The sequence below is a fragment of the Bos indicus genome, chromosome 4 (assembly GCF_029378745.1).
Source record: "Bos indicus isolate NIAB-ARS_2022 breed Sahiwal x Tharparkar chromosome 4, NIAB-ARS_B.indTharparkar_mat_pri_1.0, whole genome shotgun sequence".
NCBI classification, from domain to species: Eukaryota; Metazoa; Chordata; class Mammalia; order Artiodactyla; family Bovidae; genus Bos; species Bos indicus.
The window spans coordinates 64,419,806-64,442,887 of record NC_091763.1 but is presented as its reverse complement, the minus strand read 5'-3'; the positions used below and the strand labels follow the sequence as shown (position 1 = coordinate 64,442,887).

The following is a 23,082-nucleotide window of genomic DNA, read 5'->3' as shown; positions in this document are numbered from 1 at the left end:
CCATCTCACTTCTTTGGCCTCCAAGAAGTTCCCTGAATTTCCTGCAAACTCTCAGCTCTGCATTTAAAAAGATGTGTTTATTAATTATTCTAGGAATTTATAAGAAGAGGTTTTCAGGATACTTATTTCATTATAAAGATGGGATGGAACTCAGAAGCATATTGGTATAGCTGTGTACCCATGAGATGCACACCCATTCCCCATGCATTAGATCAATAAGTCATCATGCTTATGGAATGCAGAATACTTTTTAAAGTGCCTTTCACGCCCCTTATATTCTTTGGTAAACTCAACAATCCTATAAGCTAGATGTTACAGGTATGCTTATCTTCATTTTTACAGAAAAGAAAGAGATTTCTAGAGAAGCTGCGTGTCTTATGCCACAGAGGCCAAAAAGCAACTGGAAGTGAAATCATCACCCACTGTCTTTCGTCTGCACCATCAGGCTGCTATCACAGCAACACCCTGAGATTTAGTCCCTGGTCTCACCTATGGACATTTCCTCCACACTTCCTGAGCTCTAACCATGAACCAGACCCAGGGTCAGGAACTGAGATTTAAAAACCAAAGAGAAGAAAAGGAAGTCTTTCCTAGGAGCTCCTAGGTTGGGAGGAGAAAATAAATAAAATCTTCAAGTATTCTACACTCAGGTACAATCTGTAGAGAGAATAGCAAGGAAAGGAACATAAAATTCTTCCAGATGCCACTGAGGACCTCTATTTTTGGTGGAGGATTAGAAATATGATGAAGAAAACACTGCTATTCTAAGCTGGCTGCAGATTTCCTCCTGTTCAGCAAAACATATTGATGTTTATAATAAAACCCCTCCATGTGCAAAAAAGGGAATCCAGAGAATCCAATTACATTAAATGCTTAAGGTGCATTATTGCAAGGTTAATGAAAAGCAGTATTTTTCAGAAGGGTTTCCAGTTACTGTATAATGCCCACGCGTGTGGGACTGCGGGGATGCTCCTTGAAGCTGCACAGTTTTCCTGGCTAAGATGGGGAGGCAGGGAAACACAGCTCCAGTTAAAACCCTGCACAGGTGGGGACAACAAGGGAAAAGCCAGGATTGCACAGGACTGAAGCTCTGCGCCTGACCAGCCTGGAAGACAGACAGTGTCCTAAGACAGAGGACATTTCTTGGCTCAGACAGGGAGTCAGGAGCACTTTACATTAAACTGAGGAAGTTCCACGTGATCAGAGAGGAGTCACTTCCATACTTCACCATACTCTCTCACCCCTACAAGTGACGGGAATTTAAAATCCAGCAGGGCAGAGGCAAAGGAAAATTGTCCATTGTGTTATATCTGAATTTCATCATCCCAGGGCACTATCATTGCTAGGTTTTATTACATTTACTTGTGAAAAATAAGCTCCAGCATATCAACATGAGAAGAAATAAGACTAAGAGGACTAGAAAACTCTCCATAACAGGTGAGATGAATTCTGAGGAGTAGGATGATGATAGATATTAGGTAGGAAAGAGAAAAGAGCAAAGCAAAAGAGGTATGTCAAGAGATGGTGCAAAGAAGAGTTTAATGTATGGTATTAAGCAGTTTGCTGTGCTGAGCTCAATGTTAGCCATCTCCTCTGTCCCTAAGACTTCTGTAAACAGTTACACCCACAATCCTGGGTGGATGGTACTTTGGGGAATGACAGAATCAGAGGGCTAACCCATGAGGCTGTGGGGTGGTGATGCGCAAGCAAAAACATACAGAGGAAAGAAACGGACAACTTCACAGAATCTAGAAACTGGAAACTTGGAGTGACTACAAAGATTGTGCCCAGTGCATTAATTAGAGAGTTCTGAGCCCACCCTTCTTATAAATAAAATTCAAAGAGGCATAAAAGACTACTCAGCCCTAAATAAATACATCTTGAAAATCTGAATGGAATAGAAATTTGTAGGAAAATATGATTTGCCTGAAGATGTCACAGAAGAAACCAAAAATCTAACTGGTCCAGTTGCTGGAGAGAAAGAAAAGAAGTTATCGAAAAAACTGCCCCTCAAAAAAGCACCAGGTCCATAGTGTCCAGCGGAACTATACAAACTTCCAAACAGCAGGTAATTTCAGTGTTACTTGAACTCGTCTCGGGGGTGGGGGTGTGGGGAGCTTTCCAGATGGCCCTAGTGGTAAAGAACCTGCCTGTCAATGCAGGAGACATAGGAAATGCGGGTTCAGTCCCTGAGTTGAGAAGATTCCCCTGGAAGAGGCTATGGCAACCCATTCCAGTATTCTTGTTTGGAGAATTCCATGGACAGAGGAGCCTGGTGAGCTGTAGCTCAGAGCTGAAAAGAGTCAGACATCACTGAAGTGATCTACCACACATGCAGAGTTTAGAAAGAAAGAGAAACCTAAGTTATTTTTATAAAAAGTATTACACTGATATCAAAATCTAATAAATATTTCACATATATTAAAAACTAAAGACAAATGTCACTTAAGAATACCAATGCAAAAATCCTAAATACAATATTAACCAACAGAACACAGTAGCACATTAAAATAACAATATGTTATTTCCAAGTAAAGTTGATTCTATGAAGGGCAGAAATTGTTCAATATTAGGAAATTTATTGATTATTCATATCTGTTGATTTAAAGAGAAAAGTCTTGCTCATTCCTTGAATAAATGTAAAGACATGTTCATAAAAAGGACAATTCAGCAACATTGAGATGTTAGTTTCCTCCTAGGTTAACAGATAAATCTCTTAATCCAAACAAAAATATCAACAAATTGAGTTTTATCTCTAATTCATTCTTAACTAGGCAAATTGATTCTAATATTCATATGGAAAATAAAACAGCCAGAAAATCTCTGAGGAAGGAAAGCAATGAGCAGGCCCTACTGTTACTAAAGCGAAAGGCACTCAGTCGTGTCTGACTCTTTGTGACCCCTTGGACCATACAGTCCATTGAATTCTCCAGGCCAGCATACTGGAGTAGGTAGCTCTTCCCTTCTCCAAGGGATCTTCCCAAAGCCGCAATAATTAGAACACTGTGGTTCTGGCACAGAACAGCAGGTGGACTATGCTGCTTTTCCTCCAATGGCCATTACCCACACTTCATCTCCCACCTTCTCTGCCCCGCTGCTGTTTTCTCCATGTATCCATTGATGTTTGCCCTCTAGCTTCCTGTGGGTTCAGCCAAGCGGAGGCCCTGGCTGGAGATCAGAGGGTGAGAGGAGAAGGTCAGATGGTTCCCTCCAGATCCCTCACTGCTTTTCAGGCAGTGGCTCTGATGCCTCCTACACAGAAATCTGGTAGGATTCTCTGCTCTCCTTTCTCCCTCAGGCATAGGAGCACAATGGTTTTCCACCATCGCTAGTCTGGGTGCTTTCTCATCCCTAGCAGGTTCCTTGAGCCTTGACCAAACTTCCATGAAACTCCCTTCATTTGAACCATCAGAGTGGAATTCTATTTCCTTCCAGGAACTTGACTGATACATAGATAATGAAATGGAATAGACAATCCAGAAAGATTCAAATGTATATAGGAAGTCAGTGTATAATAAAGTTAGCATCTCGAATCAATGGAATTATGATAGACATTTTAATAAATACTGTTGAGATAAACAGAGAGCCACCTGGAAAAATATTAGGGTAAATCTTTACCTGACATGGTACACCAGAATAAACTTCAAATGTAATTAAATGGGAACAAAATAAAACCACAAAATCATAACTGTAGTATAGTCATACAACGGAATATTACTCAGCTAAAGAAGTGAATTGTTGGGACTTCCCTGGTGATCCAGTGGTTAAGAATCCACCTGCCAATGCAGGGGACACAGGTTCAATCCCTGGTCTGGGAAGATCTCTCAGATCATGGAGCAACTAAGCCCGTGCACCACAATTGCTGAACCTGCACTCTAGAGCTACTGCTCCGCAACAAGAGGAGCCACCACAGTGAGGAACATGTGCACCACAGCAAAGAGCAGCCCTGGCTCACCACAACTAGAGAAAGCCCGTGAGCAGCACCAAAGACCCAGTGCAGTAAAAAAAAAAAAAAAAAAAAAAAACAGTTAATTAACTTAAATTAAATTTTTAAAAAGAAATGAATTTTTGATACAACCAACAGAGATGAATCTCAAAAACATGTGGAATGATATAAGGTTTACAGAAAATAATTTGTGCTGTATGATATTCCACTTATAGAACATTCTAGAAGACATAAAAATGAATGCAGAATGGTGAAAAATCAGAACAGTGAGTCAGAAGGGTGAATCTGTGGGTGGGAACAGGGTGGAGATTGTGAAGGGGCATGAGGGGACTTTCTGGGATGATGCTATTGTTTTCTACCTTGCTAGAGGTTTAGGTTACATCCTTAATATTTTCATACTTTGTCATATATAGATTTTACATCAAAACAAAAAAGGGTCAACAAATATCAAACTCTAGTTTGTGGTATGCATGTGGATTTACTTAAGAAAGAGTGTACTTATATCTGCAAAATAATTTTAAATGCAAAAATAAGATAAATGAAGGGATGAATAGAGGGATAGATAAATAGATACATGATAAAGCAAGTACAGTAAATGTAAACGGTAGTATCTAGGTGGTGGGTATAGGAGTGTTGCTATAAAATTCTTTCAATTTTGCTCTGTTTTAAGTTTTTAATTTTTCAAAATACTAGAAGAAAAAATTCTGACACTATTATGATATGGATGAACCTTAAAAATACTATACAAAGAGAACTAAGCCAGTCACAAAAGGACCAATACCATGTGATTCTACTTATATACGGTACCTAAAGTAGTCACTTTATAAAGCAAATTCTCAAGCCTCTCCTTTCCAGCAGATTAAACCTCAGCCTTCACCAAAAAGGAAAGAGAGATGAATCTGAATGTAGAAAGTAAAATAATGGTTGCCAGGGGATGACTGGGGTGGTAATGGTGAGACATTAAATGTTTCTCAGTGGGAACAGAGTTTTAGTTTGACAAAATGAAAAAAGTCCTGTGGATGGATAGTGATAATGGCAAAACAACAACATGAAGATAATGCCACTGACTAAACTACCTTAAAAATTCTTAAAATGGTGAATTTTATGTTATGCATATTTTACCAAAATAGCAAAATTAATTTTAAAAAATAAAACTACTAGGAAAAAATGGGAAAATTCCTTGATAGACTTGGATAAGATTAGAGAAGAAGGCCTTTATCTTTAAAACTGTGACTCAGAATCCAGAGATGTTTATCACAGAATTGTTGATAATAAATAAAATTGGAAACAACTCCACAATCCATTGATTTGAGAGTGAGAGATAAACTATACTATACACAGAAGAGCATCCATTAAAAACAATGATGTATAACTATACTGATATTTAAAATGCTCATAAAATATTACTGAGTAGAAAACATTATATCATAAAATAGCAAGTATAAAATGATATCTTTTATATAAAATACATGTGTGTGTGTGTGTGTGTGTGTGTGTGCACCTAAAGAGATACTTGGAAGGATAGTCAACAAAATGTTAAGGTGATTATCTTGGGCTGTTTGTTAATGCTTTATTCTTTGCACTGTTCTACACTGACATTTTTTCAACAAGCTTGTATTATGTTTATAAAAATAATAAAGCCATTTTCCACTCATACTAAAATACTAAAAGAAGTAGGTATCTACTACCATATATTTTCCTTGATCCCTCCTAGCTATAGAGATTCATTAATGCCATGTATGCCCAAATGACCAGCAAGGACTGTGTGTGTATGTGTGTGTACACACCAAGTTAACCCTCAGGAAAGATGGACTCACTGACACTTGAGCTCCCAAGTCTCTCCTTTATAAAGGTTACAAGTCAGATTTCATGAAAGGAGGAGAGGTGAATCTGAATGGCTTAAAGCTAAACCTCCATCAGTCTGCACCTTATAAAAGTTCCCGTGACAGCATTACTCACAGATTCCAAAAGCGCTGTCATACGAACAGCGTAGTATGTTCAGTATGTCGCACAAACAGGTGAAGATGCTGTGCTCTGGAAAACCGTCAGATGACCCCAAAGTGCCTTTAGTGAAGACAATAATACTAGTGATAAAAAAAGCTTGTAAGAAGAGTAAATAAATGTGTTTGGGCACATAATGAACATGCAGGTATTTGTTAAGTTATTGAATAAATCAGATCCAAAAGAAAAGTGTTTTATGAAATGTAAGAGTGGGAAAAATGATATTCTAAACTAATAGAATTGAGATTTTGAGATAGGTGTAACTTGAGATTTTGAGATAGGTGTAACAAAGTAACAAAATAAATATTAAAATATTTTTTCTAGTCCTTTCAAAGTTTGTATATTCAAGTAAGCCATTAAAAAAAAATTTTTTTTGAGGAACCTTCTCAAAGGGGAAAAAGAGGACTCACCTTGTACCGGGGGTCATTTCATTTTGAGACAGCTAGAAAAGCAATGTGGGGTGCAGGCAGTGATCAGCGGCCCCTAATTATCTGACACTCTCATCCTCTCCCTGCTTCCTGACCCAGTAGAGCCCAGATCTCAGGACATATTAAGTGAAAGGCTGGAGGCTGGAGAGGATTCCTCCTCCCTGGGGAGCCCAGAATTAGTATGGCTATGGAAAAAGTGACAGAGTGGAAAAAGCAGAAACTCTTACTGGCTGGCTTACAGACTAGTCATCGCCAAGGTCACAGAGTGAATGAAAATCCCTTCAGCAGCCTTTCCCCCAGAGTGGGGCAGGGTCTGGTTCTCAGGGAAACGACATGTCCCTCGGGCAGGTATAGAAGACTGGATTCACCAGATTCTTACTCCTTGTTCATACAAGGGCAGAAGTTCCTTGGCATATCTTGAATATTACTCATTGCAAGCAATGAAAAATTACTCCCAATTACTTTCATGCTGATTTTAAAAGCCTTTAATATAATTAGACATGACATAATTGGAGCAGTTGGAAGAACGGGACAGGTGAAAAATGTAGGAATACAGGACTTCCTTGGTGGTCTAGTGGTTAAAAATCCACTTGCCAATGCAAGGGACAAGAGTTTGATTCCTGGTCGGGAAGCTTCCACGTACTGCAGGGCAACTGGGCCTGTGTGTCACAACTACTGTGCCTGGATGTAGAGCTCTCGAGCCGCAGCTACTGAAGTCTGCACACCTAGAGCCCATCCTCCCCTACAAGAGAAGCCATTGCAATAAGAAGCCCAAGCACCCAAACCAGAGAGTACCCCTGCTCAATGCAACTAGGGAAAGTCCACACATAGCAACGAAGACCCAGAGCAGCAAAAAATATATAAATAAATAAATTAAAACTATGGGGGAAAAAACAACAGAGGAATAAACTTTCTCAATAGGGTGTTAACTAGCCACTCAGAAAGCAGACTAAAAATACACACACACACACACATACAAACTACTGTCTAGATTGAGCAATTTGAGTAAGTTACAGACAATATAACACCAAGGATGACGTATGTGTGCGATCTTTGTCCTTAACCCCAGAAGTGGCAGTCTAGGGCCTCTAACATATGAGAGGACAGAGTTAGAGGCAAACAGTGGTAAAGGGATTATTAGCCCACCACAGTGGTATGATATTTACTTTAAACTGAAAACATCTTATCAACAGCAACAGCAAGAAACACTTTCAAAACTTAAGCAGAGTGTCCAGAAAATACAGCTGCCATTGACAACCCCCTTCCCCCCAAGGGAGTTTCAAAATTGAGGAAAGACTGAGCCTTAGCACTAGGAAGTCCACAGTTTCAGCTGTCCCTTAGCATGGAAAAGTTCAATAAAACCTTTCACATTTTCTTTCCCACTGAAGCCCTAAACAGCCTCTCTTTTTGTCAAGTTGGTATATAAATCTTTACTTCTAGCTATTCCGCAAGTTACTCATTATTAAGTACTCCCTCGGGTGAATATAAATAAACCTTGTCTTTTCTCCTCTTAAGCTACTGTCAGTTAATTTGCAGGCTCCTGACTATAAATCTAAGTGGGTAGAAGAAATCTTTTCCTCCCAAAGGCAGTAACCTTATCAGGAGTCACAGAAGACATAGATGGAAACCAAGTAGCAGGCAATAAAGTTCACCAAGACAGGGAATTCCCTGACAGTCCAGTGTTAGGAGTCAGTGCTTTCACTTTCAGGGCCAGGGTTTGGTCCCTGGTCAGGAATTGCTGCTGCTGCTGCTAAGTCGCTTCAGTCATGTCTGACTCTGTGCAACCCCATAGACGGTAGCCCACCAGGCTCCTCTGTCCCTGGGATTCTCCAGGCAAGATTACTGGAGCGGGTTGCCATTTCCTTCTCCAATGCATGCATGCATGCTAAGTCACTTCAGTCGTCTCCAAGCCTGTGTGACCCTATGGACAGCAGCCCACGAGGCTCCTCTGTCCACAGGATTCTCTAGGTAAGAATACTGGAGCAGGTTGCCATTTCCTTCTCCAATGCATGCACACATGCTAAGTCACTTCAGTCGTGTCCAAGCCTGTGCAGTCCTATGGACAGCAGCCCACCAGGCTCCTCTGTCCACAGGATTCTCTAGGTAAGAATACTGGAATGGGTTGCCATTTCCTTCTCCAACTAAGATCCCACAAGTCACCAGGCATAGCCAAAAACAAACAACCAAACAAATTCAGCAAGACAGTGTTTCAAGACCATCATCTGACAAATACTGGTTGCAGTCTGAAACCAATTCTTGCAGGATACATCTTTTCCAAATGTTAAAACAGCAGTACAAAAAAAAGGGGTGAGGAGATAACAACTGAAAATTGAAAAAGCCCCAACAATTTTAATACACAAATTATTAACCAAAAATTACCCTAATCAATAATGTCGAAGTCTCTCTCCATCCAGAGAAATTTCTGACAAAAGCTAGGAGCCTCAGACAACCTATTTCTGATGATTACACAATAGACAGGTAGTTGTGGAAGGTGTTTTTTGTTTATCTGGTTATTGGTTTATTCTGAGCAGGTCAGGAAGCAACAGTTAGAACTGGATATGGAACAAAAGACTGGTTCCAAATATTGTCACCCTGCTTATTTAACTCCTATGCAGAGTACATCATGAGAAACGCTGGGCTGGAAGAAGCACAAGCTGGAATCAAGATTGCTGGGAGAAATATCAGTAACCTCAGATATGCAGATGACACCACCCTTATGGCAGAAAGTGAGGAGGAACTAAAAAGCCTCTTGATCAAAGTGAAAGAGGAGAGTGAAAAAGTTGGCTTAAAGCTCAACATTCAGAAAACGAAGATCATGGCATCTGGTCCCATCACTTCATGGGAAATAGATGGGGAAACAGTGTCAGACTTTATTTTTTGGGGCTCCAAAATCACTGCAGATGGTGACTGCAGCCATGAAATTAAAAGATGCTTACTCCTTGGAAGGAAAGTTATGACCAACCTAGATAGCATATTCAAAAGCAGAGACATTACTTTGCCAACAAAGGTCCATCTAGTCAAGGCTATGGTTTTTCCTGTGGTCATGTATGGATGTGAGAGTTGGACTGTGAAGAAAGATGAGCGCTGAAGAATTGATGCTTTGAACTGTGGTGTTGGAGAAGACTCTTGAGAGTCCCTTGGACTGCAAGGAGATCCAACCAGTCCATCCTAAAGGAGATCAGTCCTAGGTGTTCGTTGGAAGAACTGATGCTGAAGCTGAAACTCCAATACTTTGGCCACCTCATGTGAAGAGTTGACTCATTGGAAAAGACTCTGATGCTGGGAGAGATTGGGGGCAGGAGGAGAAGGAGACGACAGAGGATGAGATGGTTGGATGGCCTCTCTGACTTGATGGACATGAGTTTGGGTAAACTCCGGGAGTTGGTGATGGACAGGGAGGCCTGGCATGCTGTGATTCATGGGGTCGCAAAGAGTTGGACACGACTGAGCAACTGAACTGAACTGAACTGAGATAACCTTTTATTAAAAGTGAATCAACCTCATCCTTACTTTCTACCAGTGAGTGGGGTCACAAAGTTCTAACAAACAAGGCTACAAACACCATGCTTAATATAAGCCAGATCCTGCCTCAGGTTTTGATACCGTATCTTCACAACAGTATCATAAGACAAGAGTTAGGAAACTAACACCATCCTCAGTGAGACAAATCTCAGGACCTCAGAGCTTTTAATGTAGATAAGGGGAACCATCTGGCCTTACTGGCCTGACTCTCCCAAGTCTAACTTTCCCCTTAAAATTTTTGGCTTTAAGTATCACCACAGTAATATCCAAGGTGACTGTTTCTTCCTTAATCTGATATCTCCCTCCCAGAACCAATGTACCTTCCTTGGTTTCCCTGAGTATAGCTCAGAGAATACAAAGCTTTCAAAGAGTATTACTAAATATTAGTAAACTGAAGGACTGGAAAATGGGAAATAAACCCACTTAAGACAAGTAGTATAGAGAAACAGATAAGAATCCCAGAATTCAACTATTTAGGTTTAAATTCTGGCTGTCATTTTTTAGCTGTGTGACTTGACCTCTCTGTGCCTTGATATCTTCATCTGTAAAATGATAACTAAATGACCCATCCCACCATCTCGTAAAATAACATCTGGTACATAGCACACAAGTATATATTCAGTTTGGCTTATAAAGGAAAGGTTTTAGTTTGCAGCACAGCTACTTTTCTCCCAGATTCACAAGTTCTGTGCTGTTCTACCCAATACCTGGAGAAATCCAATCTATTCCAAGCAAGGGCTACCCAGACTCACAGGTAAACGCAACTCATCTCATTTTTAAAGATGATAAAACTGAGCCTTATCTGCAATTTCAACTATCTAAACTCACCACACTTCAAAGATTCAAGTTCTTTTTTTTAAGAGCAAAGGATAGAAATTGAATAACTTTGTGTAAGTATCCTTAGGTGATATAACACTCAGAATGTCATCTTTAATTTGAAATTTTCTTTATGAAAGAAAGGAATGGAAAAAAAGAATCTCATTTTCTTTATGAAAGGAAGGAATGGAAAAAAAGAAACTCATTCAATCAAAAAGTTAAAGCTAATAGTATTCCCAGGATGTATTCATCAAATCTAGAACAGAAATTAATTCAATGAAAATTCCTAGAAATTAGCTTTCAGGAATTATGCAATATACAAATCTACTGTTCATATCACCAGAGGTATGATGAAAAATATGTGAATATTCTTCCATAGGCATATATAGTTGTAATTTAACTGATATCACACACATATATAATCTAACATTGAATCATTTCAGAAACAATTCATGTTTCATCCAATGTAACTGTGATAGACTATAAGATCATATAAAAAAATTTTGTATCCTACACATTAGAAAATATTAAGCCTCCAGATGCTTGAATAATACCTTACATTTGTATAGTACTTACAGTTTACAAATTGATTTTATCTCCATAGTTTCCTTTGAGCTTCATGGCATAGGAGATGGCACTACAACTCTATTTGTACTCATTTTAAAAGAGCAGATAGCACAGGTTTAGGAAATAGAGGTCTCCTGCCCTAGGAGGCGGAGAAGGCGATGGCACCCCACTCCAGTACTCTTGCCTGGAGAATCCCATGGATGGAGGAGCCTGGTAGGCTGCAGTCCATGGGGTCACGAAGAGTCGGACACGACTGAGCAACTTCCTTTTCACTTTTCACTTTCATGCATTAGAGAAGGAAATGGCAACCCACTCCAGTGTTCTTGCCTGGAGAATCCCAGGGACAGGAGAACCTGGTGGACTGCCATCTGTGGGGTCGCACAGAGTCAGACATGCCTGAAGCAAGTTAGCAGCAGCAGCAGCAGCAGCCCTAGGAGGCAAAGCTGAGCAAGACCTAGGTACCCTGACTCCAAATCTGGTTCTCTTTCCACTAACACCACAAAAATATCCTATAAATGGAAAAACTAACATATTTTATAATGATAAATCCATGCAAGGGCAATGTGCATGTGTATTCTTTTAATTTTTGTTTTAAAAAGCTGTTTGAGTGAAATAATAACAAATAAAAGCCATAAACTCAAGAAAATTCTCAAGGGAACAAGGATACATATATCCTGGCCTCTCATGAGTCAAAGTGTGAGTCAATTCCTTGCTCCACTTTTTCTCTTTAGAGGAACTAATATTGCCCACTAAATCTAATGAGTCCTTCTTGAAAACTCAATGGACAATAGCAATGAGCATCACAACCTTGCTTGGGATGAAAGTGAGGATTTATGTATGAGACCAAAAGACCAGCTGATGTATTTAGTAACCTTTCTAGTGTGATTTTTTTTTATTACATGTACCAACTAAGGACTTTTCCTCCCACTTACACAAAAACAGGACCTACCCTATGAAATGGACCTTTGAATATCTTAAACCCAAAACTGAAAAGTTTTACAACTCCCTTCAGTTTCAGCTGAAAAGTTTTAGAGATCTTGTTCAGGTATAGCACTCAGTACTTCTACATACACTGTGTCTGGTTAGGTTTTCTAGCCACCTAGTGAGAAATGTCTTGGTATCATCTCTATGTCACAGATAATAAAACTGAGGCACAAGGAGAGTATCCTGCCCACGATCACAATGAAAGCAGGTGATGGAGATTCAGACCCACCACCAACTCCAAATCTCATGTGCTCTCTTCACCTCTCTCTTTACCCTTAAAATGTCCTCCTCCAACCACACACCCCACGTCCCTTCAGCAGACACAGGTTTCCTTTTTCACACATGGATAAGTCCTGGACAAGCAGGAATCTCCTGTCCTTCTCCCCGTTCCCCTGGGAGAAAGGTACACCTTCTTTCCAAAACAACAAGGACGATGTCTCCCCGCGGTGCGGACGCCAGTGCAAAGACGGGGAAAGGGACCCTTAGCGGGTTAACTGCCTTGCCAGCTACTGTTTAAACGCCTGTGAAAGATGATCCTTCTGAAATAAATCCTTATTTAAATGAGTCAGAAATGAGTCTTAACTTGTGAAAGTTAATGGGCAATTTTTATGGGCAAGAGATTCTGGGCAAGTTATGAGCAAGAGAACAAAAAAGCCGAAATCCTGTTGAGAGACAGAGCTTTCTCTTCTCCCTTTGAAGTTAAAAAGGGCCCCTTTAGGTCTCCACGGAGCGGCTCCCCGCGATCCTTACAGAAAGAAAGAAACTTACCCGCAGCGCTGGGGCTTCGAGACAGCTGAGACTGAGGCATACTCTCGTCACTGTTCAGCACCGGGGACAGCTCCGGACTCGCCAACTTCGCGCGCCCCTCCGGGCTTGGCGCTACCCGCTGAGCCTCCCAGGCTGCCGGCCGGGTGGCCGCCTCTCCACGCCCGGGTCCAAGCCTCCCGGTCTTGTGCAGCGCGAAACGGTCTTCGCGAGCAGCGGGGTCAGCCGGAGGCGCCTCGGGCTGGGGTGGCGGCGACGAGCCCAACTGCACCACAGCGTTGCGGGACCGGGACCGCGCCAGAGCTGAGGAGACGGAACCCATCTCAGGGGGCCGGGCTGGGCCCAGATGAGCGGCCAAGACTCCCGGTGGGACCCACACCCCTTGCCTGCCAAAGGTTTACTCTCTTCTCGCGCCGGGGCACCTCCAGCCTCTGCTCCGCCTCTGACTCCGCGGGTGGCAGTCCCTCCTCAGCGTGGGAGAGAAGGAGGAGGCAGCAGGGAGGGCTGCGTACCCACCCCAGGTGGACTGAGGAGGACCCAGGCGGTGTCTGCGCCTGTCTGATGATCCAGGGTGGATGACGACACTTGGAGGGGTCCGTGTGCAGAGGTTGCCCCGAGACTTTACTGGGGATTGGAGGGGAGGAAGGAGAGTGGCATTAAAGGAGGGAGACTTTCTTCCTCTACTTTCTGTACTTTGGTCACCTGGGGCCAAAGGACTGGCACCTTCTTCCCGCTCCTGTCGACACTTCTGGGCTGCCACTGTCCCTGGGGAGGATGAAAGGTTTAGCCAAGGCAGAGGAGGAGCCTACATTTGTTTTCTTCTCTTCTCTTCTTAGGGCTAACACCACTACTCTTCCAGGCTGTGCTTTCCTGCAAAGCCAGGCTTGGCTCCTGGCTGTCCCTGAGGAAGGCGTGGCAATCCCCTTCCCAGCATTCCTCCTCCCCATGCCCTCATCCTGGAGGGGGACTGAGGCCAGAGAGGGAAGCCATGGTGTAAGGGGAAGCAACTCTGCTGGTTCTCCTCGGGAAAGCGGGGCGGCAGTCACCAGCCAATCCGCAGGGTTTCCATGAAGGGAACCCAGAGCAATCAGGGACCCTATTAATGGGCCTGCCCTGCTGGCCCCCTCCCTTTTCTGACTGCAGTGGAAAGGTGGTGACACCTAACTTGGATCCAGAAGCAGGAAGAGCAACCTGGGATTAAGTTTCAACTAAAGAGCCTCTTGATGAGGGTGAAAGATGAGAATGAAAAAGGCAGCTTAAAAATCAACATTAAAGAAAAACTAATTAAAATAAATTAATTACTTTTTAAAAAACTCAAATCATGGCATCTGGGCCCATCACTTCATGGGTAAAAGGTGGAAGCAGTGACAGATTTCCTCTTCTTGGGCTCTAAAATCACTGTGGATGATGACTACAGCTGTGAAATTAGAAGATAATTGCTTCTTGGCAGGAAAGCTATGACACATCTGGTCAGTTTTGTTGACAACGGTCTGTATAGTCAAGGCTATGGTCTTTCCAGTAGTCATGTACAGATGTGACAGCTGGACCATAAAAAAGGCAGAATGCCAAAGAACTGATGCTTTCAAATTGTGGTGCTGGAGAAGACTCTTGAGAGTTCCCTGGACAACAAGGAGATCAATCCAGTCAATCCTAAAGGAGATGAATCCTGAATATTGACTGGAAGGACTGATGCTGAAACTGAAGTTCCAATACTTTGGCTGCTGCTGCTGCTACTGCTGCTAAGTCGCTTCAGTCGTGTCCGACTCTGTGCGACCCCATAGACGGCAGCCCACCAGGCTCCCCCATCCCTGGGATTCTCCAGGCAAGAACACTGGAGTGGGTTGCCATTTCCTTCTCCAATGCAGGAAAGTGAAAAGTGAAAGGGAAGTTGCTCAGTCGTGTCTGACTCTGCGACCCCATGGACTGCAGCCCACCAGGCTCTTCCGTCCATGGGATTTTCCAGGCAAGAGTACTGGAGTGGGATGCCATTGCCTTCTCCAAATATTTTGGCTACCTGATACAAATAGCTGACTCATCGGAAAAGACCCTGATGCTGGGAAAGATTGAAGGCAGAAGGAGAAGAGGGTGACAGAAGATGTGATGTTTGGATGGCATCACCAATTCAATGGACATGAACTTGGGCAAAATCTGGGAGATGATGAAGAACAGGGAAGCCTGACGTGCTGCACTCCATGGAGTCACAAAGAGTTAAACATGACTTGGTAATCGAACAACAATACTTCTGAATGGAATGGTAAAGAGCCACCCTAAGTTCTCAGCCACCCCCCCAACCCCGCCGCTGCCTGCCATACTGGCTGACCCACGCCTTTCCCCAGAACACACACACACCCTCTCCAAGAGGGAGACATAGCTCAACTAAGAGTTTGACTGTTGATGCTGCTGTTGATAATCAGATTCTCCCCAGTTCTCCTCCAAGTGGGAAGTGGTAAGCCTGGAAAATTTAAAACAATCTTGTCTTTTAAAAAAGGACCACATGTGGTGAGCTAGAGCTTGGTTAAAGAGGGAGTTGTTAGAGAACATGCCAGCTGTAGGTGATCTCATTCTCAAACCCTTGCCTTTCCTTTTTCAGGCCACTGACCTCTTCAATCAAGGGCAGGAGTGCTCCCAGCCAGCCAGACTTCCACCAGTGGGTGCTCAGCAGAGTGCACATTGAAGGGCCTTGGAAAAATCTGACTCACCCCTCAGCATCCTTCGAGGATGTCACAAATTGATTGACCTTGGATCCTGGGAGTTTTACCACTGACAGTGTTGAATATTACCTGAAAGAGTGATGATGGAGAAATCCCCCATCCTTTCATGTCCTGGAAAACAGCTTACAACCAAAAAATCACCCTTTCCCAGATGACTTAGCTAACACTCAAGAATGTCCCTTTGCTTACTTATGACAAGGGTAAACAGTGACCCTACAAATTCCCATTCTTTGCTTCATAAATGATTAGCTGAACTGTTTCATCTCCACTGATCAATCAAACCAAATGCTTGTTAAACAAACTGTGGTTAAGCTCCTCTCCTTCTTCCAGGGCTCTGCACTGTGGCCCAGTCTCAGCCTGAACCAGCATACAGCCCCTCCTGAGAACTGAATTGGACATTCAAATTTGAATTTCATACAATTTTCACTTGTCACAAAATATTATTCTTGTATAAGAATATAAAAAAATATTCTTGATTTTTCCCCAACCATTAAAAAAAAGTAAAAATCATTCTTAGCTCTAGGAACAAAAACAGTAGCAGACTAGATCTGATCAGTGAACTATCACTTGCCAACCCCTGCTCTGGAAATCCTGATGAAAAACTTTATTGTAGGGAGGAAGAAAGTCTCCCTGGTAAAATTTTAGGATCTGTGTGATTGGGAAAGCAAAGTAAATTTACCATTGCTGAGATTTGTTTGGGGATAAGATATTAAATTTATTTTGAAATTTCAAATACCATTTTTAAAGGGCTTGAGATTTTTTTTTTCCTTCAAAAGAAGCATGGGTTCCCATAGGTTACAAAACACTCCTCACCACATTCACCAATGTGGCCACTATCAAAAAAAATATATATATATATATATAGTATCTTATACTATATTCTTGTATTGGCATGGATATGAAAAAAAATTAGAACTCCGTGCACTGTTGATAACAATATAAAATGGCCCAGCTGCTATGGAAAATACTGTAGTAGTTTCTCAAAAAGTTAAACATAGAATTATCATATGATCCAGCAATACCAATTCTGGATATGTACTCAAAAGAATTGAAAACAGAATCTCAGGAAGATTTCCCTATGCCCAGCAGCATTATTCACAATAGCCAAAAGTCCAACCCAAATGTCCATCAATAGATGAATGGATAAAGAAAATGTGCTAAACACATTCAGTGAGATATTATTCGGTCTTGAAAAAGAAGGAAATTCTGTCACATGCTATCATATGGATGAACCTTTAGGACATTTGCTGAATGAAACAAGTCAGTCACAAAAGACAAATACTGTATAATTTCACTTTTATGAAGTACCTAGAGTTGTCAAGCTATCAGAAACAGAAAGTAGAATGGTAATTACCAGGAGCTGGGGGGAAAAAGAGATGGGGAGTTCTTTAATGGGTGTGCTGCTGCTGCTGCTAAGTCGTTTCAGTCGTGTCCGACTCTGTGCCACCCCATAGACAGCAGCCCACCAGGCTTCCCCATCTGTGGGATTCTCCAGGCAAGAACCCTGGAGTGGGTTGCCATTTCCTTCTCCAATGCATGAAAGTGAAAAGTGAAAGTGAATTCGCTCAGTCGTATCCAACTCTTAGCGACCCAATGGACTGCTGCCCACCAGGCTCCTCTATCCATAGGATTTTCCAGGCAAGAGTACTGGAGTGGGGTGCCATTGCCTTTTCCATTAATGTTTTGCAAGAAGAAAAAGTTATGGAGATTTGTTGTACAACAATGCAAATTTATGTAATACCACTGACTTGTACACTTGTAAATTATTATGATGGTAAATTTTATGCTATTTGTATTCAACCACAATTTTTTAATCCAATTATTTAAAAGATTCCCTAAAGCAACACAGAATGAACCTGTGCTGCCTCTAGGTGATAAAATTATATCTGAAGATACCTATTGTGCTCCCACCAATCTTCCCTTTTCCAAGCCAACTGTTGGCTTTATCAGTTCATCCCCATATGACAGGCTGCTCTGGCCCTTTGTTCTCCTTCATTGTGCTTCTTTTAATACTCTCCAGTTGTTGTTTAAAGTTGAATTCCCTTAAAGTTGGATTCCAAGACAGAAGACCATGATCCAGGGGTGGTCTAATCAGGAAAGAATGAGTATCTTGAAAGTGTTCCTCCCTATAATCCAGCAGACCCTGGCTTCCATCCATTTGCTTAGAGAATGTCATCTACAAAAACCCCAGGGCTGTTTTGTGGACGCTACTTTCCCCATATGTTTCTATGTTACTTAATTTCATGTTTTGCCTCAGCTGTGTTAAATTAAACTGAACCACTTCAAAGAAGCAAAGAATGGGGGGAAAAAAATTAGATTTCTTGGTCTAAGTAAAAAAAAAAAAAAAGACCAAATTTGAAAGTCACATAAATCTCCCTTCCCAGTTTTTTCAACTGTTCTTCTCATGATAAATTTCAACAACTAAGCTTTCTTAGATGAAGACCGAGACAAAAATATCACACACGTGACAAATCAGTCTGGTTGAGTGTGCCTGCATTTGACTGGTAGTGGCTGCCTGCGGCACTGTGCTCAGCAGAACCTGAAGCCATGTGAAGGCAAAGCAGGGAAGACGCAGGGATCTGTCCAAGACAGAAGCAGGAAGAGAGAGGCAAGCATGCCACTGATTTCCCAGCAAGGCCCCGTGGGTTTTATTGTGGGTGAATTTCTGCCAAAGGTCCTGTGATTGAAATCTAAAGGCTATTAGCGAGAGTGCTTCAGTTGCTCTTAACTGTCATTACCCTATAGCAGGAAATAAAGCTAGGAAAGGAAACCTAATATCTGTAATTCCCTCAGACTTTAAAAGACATCTGCTCGTATTGGGCTGATTATTCTGTTTTGTCCCTTCCCACCCAGTTTTGAGCAAGTGTCTGAAACAAAAACAACAAACATAATTCACGATGTTGTTTTTAATTATAGAGAATATAAAACATATGTATGTAAAAATATTCTTTCAATTGTATATGAAATTTGTATGTGGGTTGTGTGTATATGTGTATCAACCTATGCTCACTAAGGTAGAAAGACATATACATTATCAGTTCAGTTGCTTAGTCATGTCCCACTCTGCGACCCCAGAGACTACAGTACACCAGGTTTCCCTGTCCATCACCAACTCCTGGAGCTTGCTCAAACTCATGTCCATAGAGTCGGTGATGCTATCCAACCATCTCATCCTCTGTCGTTCCCTTCTCCTCCCACCTTCAATCTTTCCCAGCATCAGGGTCTTTTCAAATGAGACACTTCTTTGCATCAAGTGGCCAAAGTATTGGAGTTTCAGCTTCAACATCAGTCCTTCCAGTGAATATTCAGGACTGATTTCCTTTAGGATGAACTGGTTGGATCTCCTTGCAGTCCAAGGGACTCTCAAAAGAGTCTTCTCCAAGTTCAAAAGCATCAATTCTTCAGTGTTCAGCTTTCTTTATAGTCCACCTCTCACATCTACACATGAACACTGGAAAAACCATAGCCTTGACTAGATAGACCTTTGTTGGCAATGTCTCTGCTTTTTAATATGCTGTCTAGCTTGGTCATAGCTTTACTTCCAAGGAGCAAGCGTCTTTTAATTTCATGGCTAGTCACCATCTGCAGTGATTTTGGAGCCCCAAAAAATAAAGTCTCTCACTGTTTCCATTGTTTCCCCATCTATTTGCCATGAAGTGATGGGACCAGATGCCATGATCTTAGTTTTCTGAATGTTGAGTTTTAAGCCAACTTTTTCACTCTACTCTTTTTTTTTTTTCATTTTATTTTATTTTTAAACTTTACAATATTGTATTGGTTTTGCCAAATATCAAAATGAATCCGCCACAGGTATACATGTGTTCCCCATCCTGAACTTTCCTCCCTCCTCCCTCCCCATACCATCCCTCTGGGTTGTCCCAGTGCACCAGCCCCAAGCATGCAGTATCGTGCATCGAACCTGGACTGGCGACTCGTTTCATATATGATATTATACGTATTTCAATGCCATTCTCCCAAATCATTCCACCCTCTCCCTCTCCCACAGAGTCCAAAAGACTGTTCTATACAACAGTGTCTCTTTTGCTGTCTTGTATACAGGGTTATTGTTACCATCTTTCTAAATTCCATATATATGTGTTAGTATACTGTATTGGTGTTTTTCTTTCTGGCTTACTTCACTCTGTATAATAGGCTCCAGTTTCATCCACCTCATTAGAACTGATTCAAATGTATTCTTTCACTTTCATCAAGAGGCTCTTTAGTTCTTCTTCACTTTCTGCCATAAGGGTGGTGTCACCTGTGTATCTGAGATGATTGATATTTCTCCCAGCAATCTTGATTCCAGCTTGTGCTTCATCCAGCCTGGCATTTCACATGATGTACTCTGCATGTAAGTTAAATAAGCAGGGTGGCAATATACAGCCTTGATGTACCCCTTTCCTGATTTGGAACCAGTCTGTTGTTCCATGTCCAGTTCTAACTGTTGCTTCCTGACCTGCACACAGATTTCTCAGGAGGAAGGTCAGGTGGTCTGCTATTCCCATCTCTTGAAGAATTTTCCACACTTTGTTGTGATCCACACAGTCAAAGGCTTTGGTGTAATTAATAAAACAGAAGTAGATGTTTTTCTGGAGAAGGCAATGGCAACCCACTCCAGTACTCTTGCCTGGAAAATCCCATGGACAGAGGAGCCTGGTAGGCTGCAGCCCATGGGGTCACCAAGAGTCAGACACGACTGAGCAGCTTCACTTTCACTTTTCACTTTCATATATTGGAGAAGGAAATGGCAACCCATTCCAGTGTTCTTGCCTGAAAAATCCCAGAGACGGGGGAGCCTGGTGGGCTGCTGTCTGTGGGGTTGCACAGAGTCGGACACAACTGAAGTTACTTAGCAGCAGATGTTTTTCTGGAACTCTCTTGCTTTTTTGATGATCCATTGGATGTTGGCAACTTGATCTCTGATTCCTCTGCCTTTTCTAAATCCAGCTTGAGTATCTGGAAGTTCACGGTTCATGTACTGTTGAAGCCTGGCTTGGAGAATTTTGAGCATTACTTTGCTAGCATGTGAGATGAATGCAATTGTACAGTAGTTTGAACATTCTTTGGCATTCCCTTTCTTTGGGATTGGAATGAAAACTGACCTTTCCCAGTCCTGTGGCCACTGCTGAGTTTTCCAAATTTAGTAGCATATTGAGTGTAGCACTTTCACAGCATCATCTTTTAGGATTTGAAATAGCTTTGCTGGAATTCCATTACCTACACTAGCTTTGTTCATAGTGATGCTTCGTAAGGCCCACTTGACTTCACATTCTAGGATGTTTGGCTCTAGGTGAGTGATCACACCATCATATACATTATACCATATACCATATACAAGGACATATAAAATCACAGCAGAAATACATAGGAAAAGGAACAACTAATCACAATATCTTCTGTATTGCCAGCTGTTATATTTAAACACACTCAGTGTATTTTTATGTTAAGAGGCAAACAATGGTCCCTGAGCCAAATCTGGTCTGTTGCCTGTTTTTATACAGTCTTGAGCTAAGAATATTTTTTACAAAGATCCTTAGTTAGGAAACGGTTTTTACAATTGTCCTCCTGTCAAGACAATATTCTCAAAGCTTACCGATCAAAATGATAAATCCATGAGATTTCTTTACTTTCTCTTTTTGAAAATTTAAGTTCTGCCATTTTTTTTAAGTGAAATCTTTGAGTCACTGTTGCTTCTACTCTTGCAAACCAGAAAATTGGAAGAAAAAACAAAAAAAAAACCTCTATAAAAATTAGACTAAGCTAAGATGTACCAGCTTCCCAAAACCAGTCTGTTGACTTTTTTTTAGAAGCACATTCTTGAATATTGAATGGCATCAGCCAATTAGCAATTGTTCTGCCCCTCTGTCCCAACCCTACTTTCCTACCTGGAGCCCTGCTTCTCCCTCCTCATTGTTCTTAGGGCTGCTCCCCTCCTCTGTCCTTCTGGAGCTCACAAATTCCACTGGGCTCACTGAGGTTTATCAATGGCAGTCACCACTTTTACATCATTCTATAGGCCAGAGCAACTCGCACAGCCAAACCCAAGTCAAGAAGGCAGGGAATGGTCTTTTAATACAGTATTCATATAAAGCAACAAATAATGACGTTATGGGGGAAGAGAAGGCAGGGAAGTAGGCCCAACCCAAAGGGAGGACTAAAGAACTGGGACCAAAGACAATCTACTCACAGCATCTGTTTCTGCCTCTGAACACTGGTGTAAAAGCATAAGCAAGCTCATGTCTCCTGTCCTGCAGCTCCAGCCTCGAGGCTCCTCAAACTCATTAATAAAACAGAGCATAGTAGCAAACTGAGTTTGGGAATAGACAGATTTGGGTTTGTTACCTAGTTCTCATCATGTATACCACTGAAACCTTGGGCAAGTTACTTAACCTTTCTCTGATCCTCATTGGTTTCATCTGTAGAAGAGAGATAATAATTGTCTTCTTTATATGTAAAACATGACATGTTTTACCAATTAGGGTATGACAGGAAGGAGGAAGCACCCCCAAACTGGACAATATAAGTGATAAACAAAAGGTCTCCTATGGCTGATTCATGTTGAGGTTTGACAGAAAACAACAAAACTCTGTAAAGAAATTATCTTTCAATAAAATAAATAAATATTTTTTTTTTAAAAAGGGTCTCATCTACAAAGGTGTGGGTAGAGTATAGAAAAACCAAGAAGAGGGAATGGTTAGGCAGACCAGTGGTTAGAACTCTGCACTTCCACCGCAGGAGGCACAGGTTCAATCCCTGGGAGGGGCACTAAGATCCTGCATGCAATGCAGTGAGGCCAAAAAAAGAAAAACCAAAAAGGGAGAGCATAGTATCCCAGGATCAGCAAAGGCAGGAGACAGACCACTCAGAGGCCTGAGAGTCAGGGGAGGGAACAGCTACTCAACCCCAGAGCTGCAGTCAATCTGGACTGAGTCTGAGGAGAATACCCCCACCTCCTCCTCTTCCTTCACCCTCCCTCCTACCAACGTCTCCCACTGATCAAACCTAATGGGAAGCCAGAAGACAAAAGCTTGTTGATGCAGTGAAGACAGGACAGCCTCCTAAACTAGGCTTGGCCACTTTAATAAAAATACAGGAGCCCAGATATGTTTAAATTTCAAATAAACAAGAAATACCTTTCTACTACAAGTATGTCCCAAATATTGCATAAGACATACTTATACTCAAAAACTGTTTACTAAACTTCAGATTCAAATTTAACTAGGCCTCCTGTATTTCATTTACATCCCAGGGTACAGCACAGGATAAAGAAGAGTGATGATGCCAAGTCCAGCTGCTTTGACCGCTGAATGGGTCACTGCAGCCTTATCACTCACCTTGCCTG

General features: G+C 41.8%; 1 protein-coding gene across 3 annotated transcripts in view; it reads right to left on the bottom strand.

The window, feature by feature from the left end:
• PDE1C (phosphodiesterase 1C) overlaps positions 1 to 13,823 on the bottom strand; it is a 622,941-nt gene extending 609,118 nt beyond the window's left edge. For 2 of the 3 annotated variants that reach the window (XM_070787864.1, XM_070787867.1), the window contains exon 1: positions 13,033 to 13,823. In XM_070787864.1, coding sequence (XP_070643965.1) covers positions 13,033 to 13,351 — 319 coding nt within the window. In that variant the 5' untranslated portion in view covers positions 13,352 to 13,823. The remainder of the gene's footprint in view (positions 1 to 13,032) is intronic. The other variant, XM_070787865.1, reaches the window with a different exon arrangement.
• Positions 13,824 to 23,082: the final 9,259 nt, after the last annotated feature.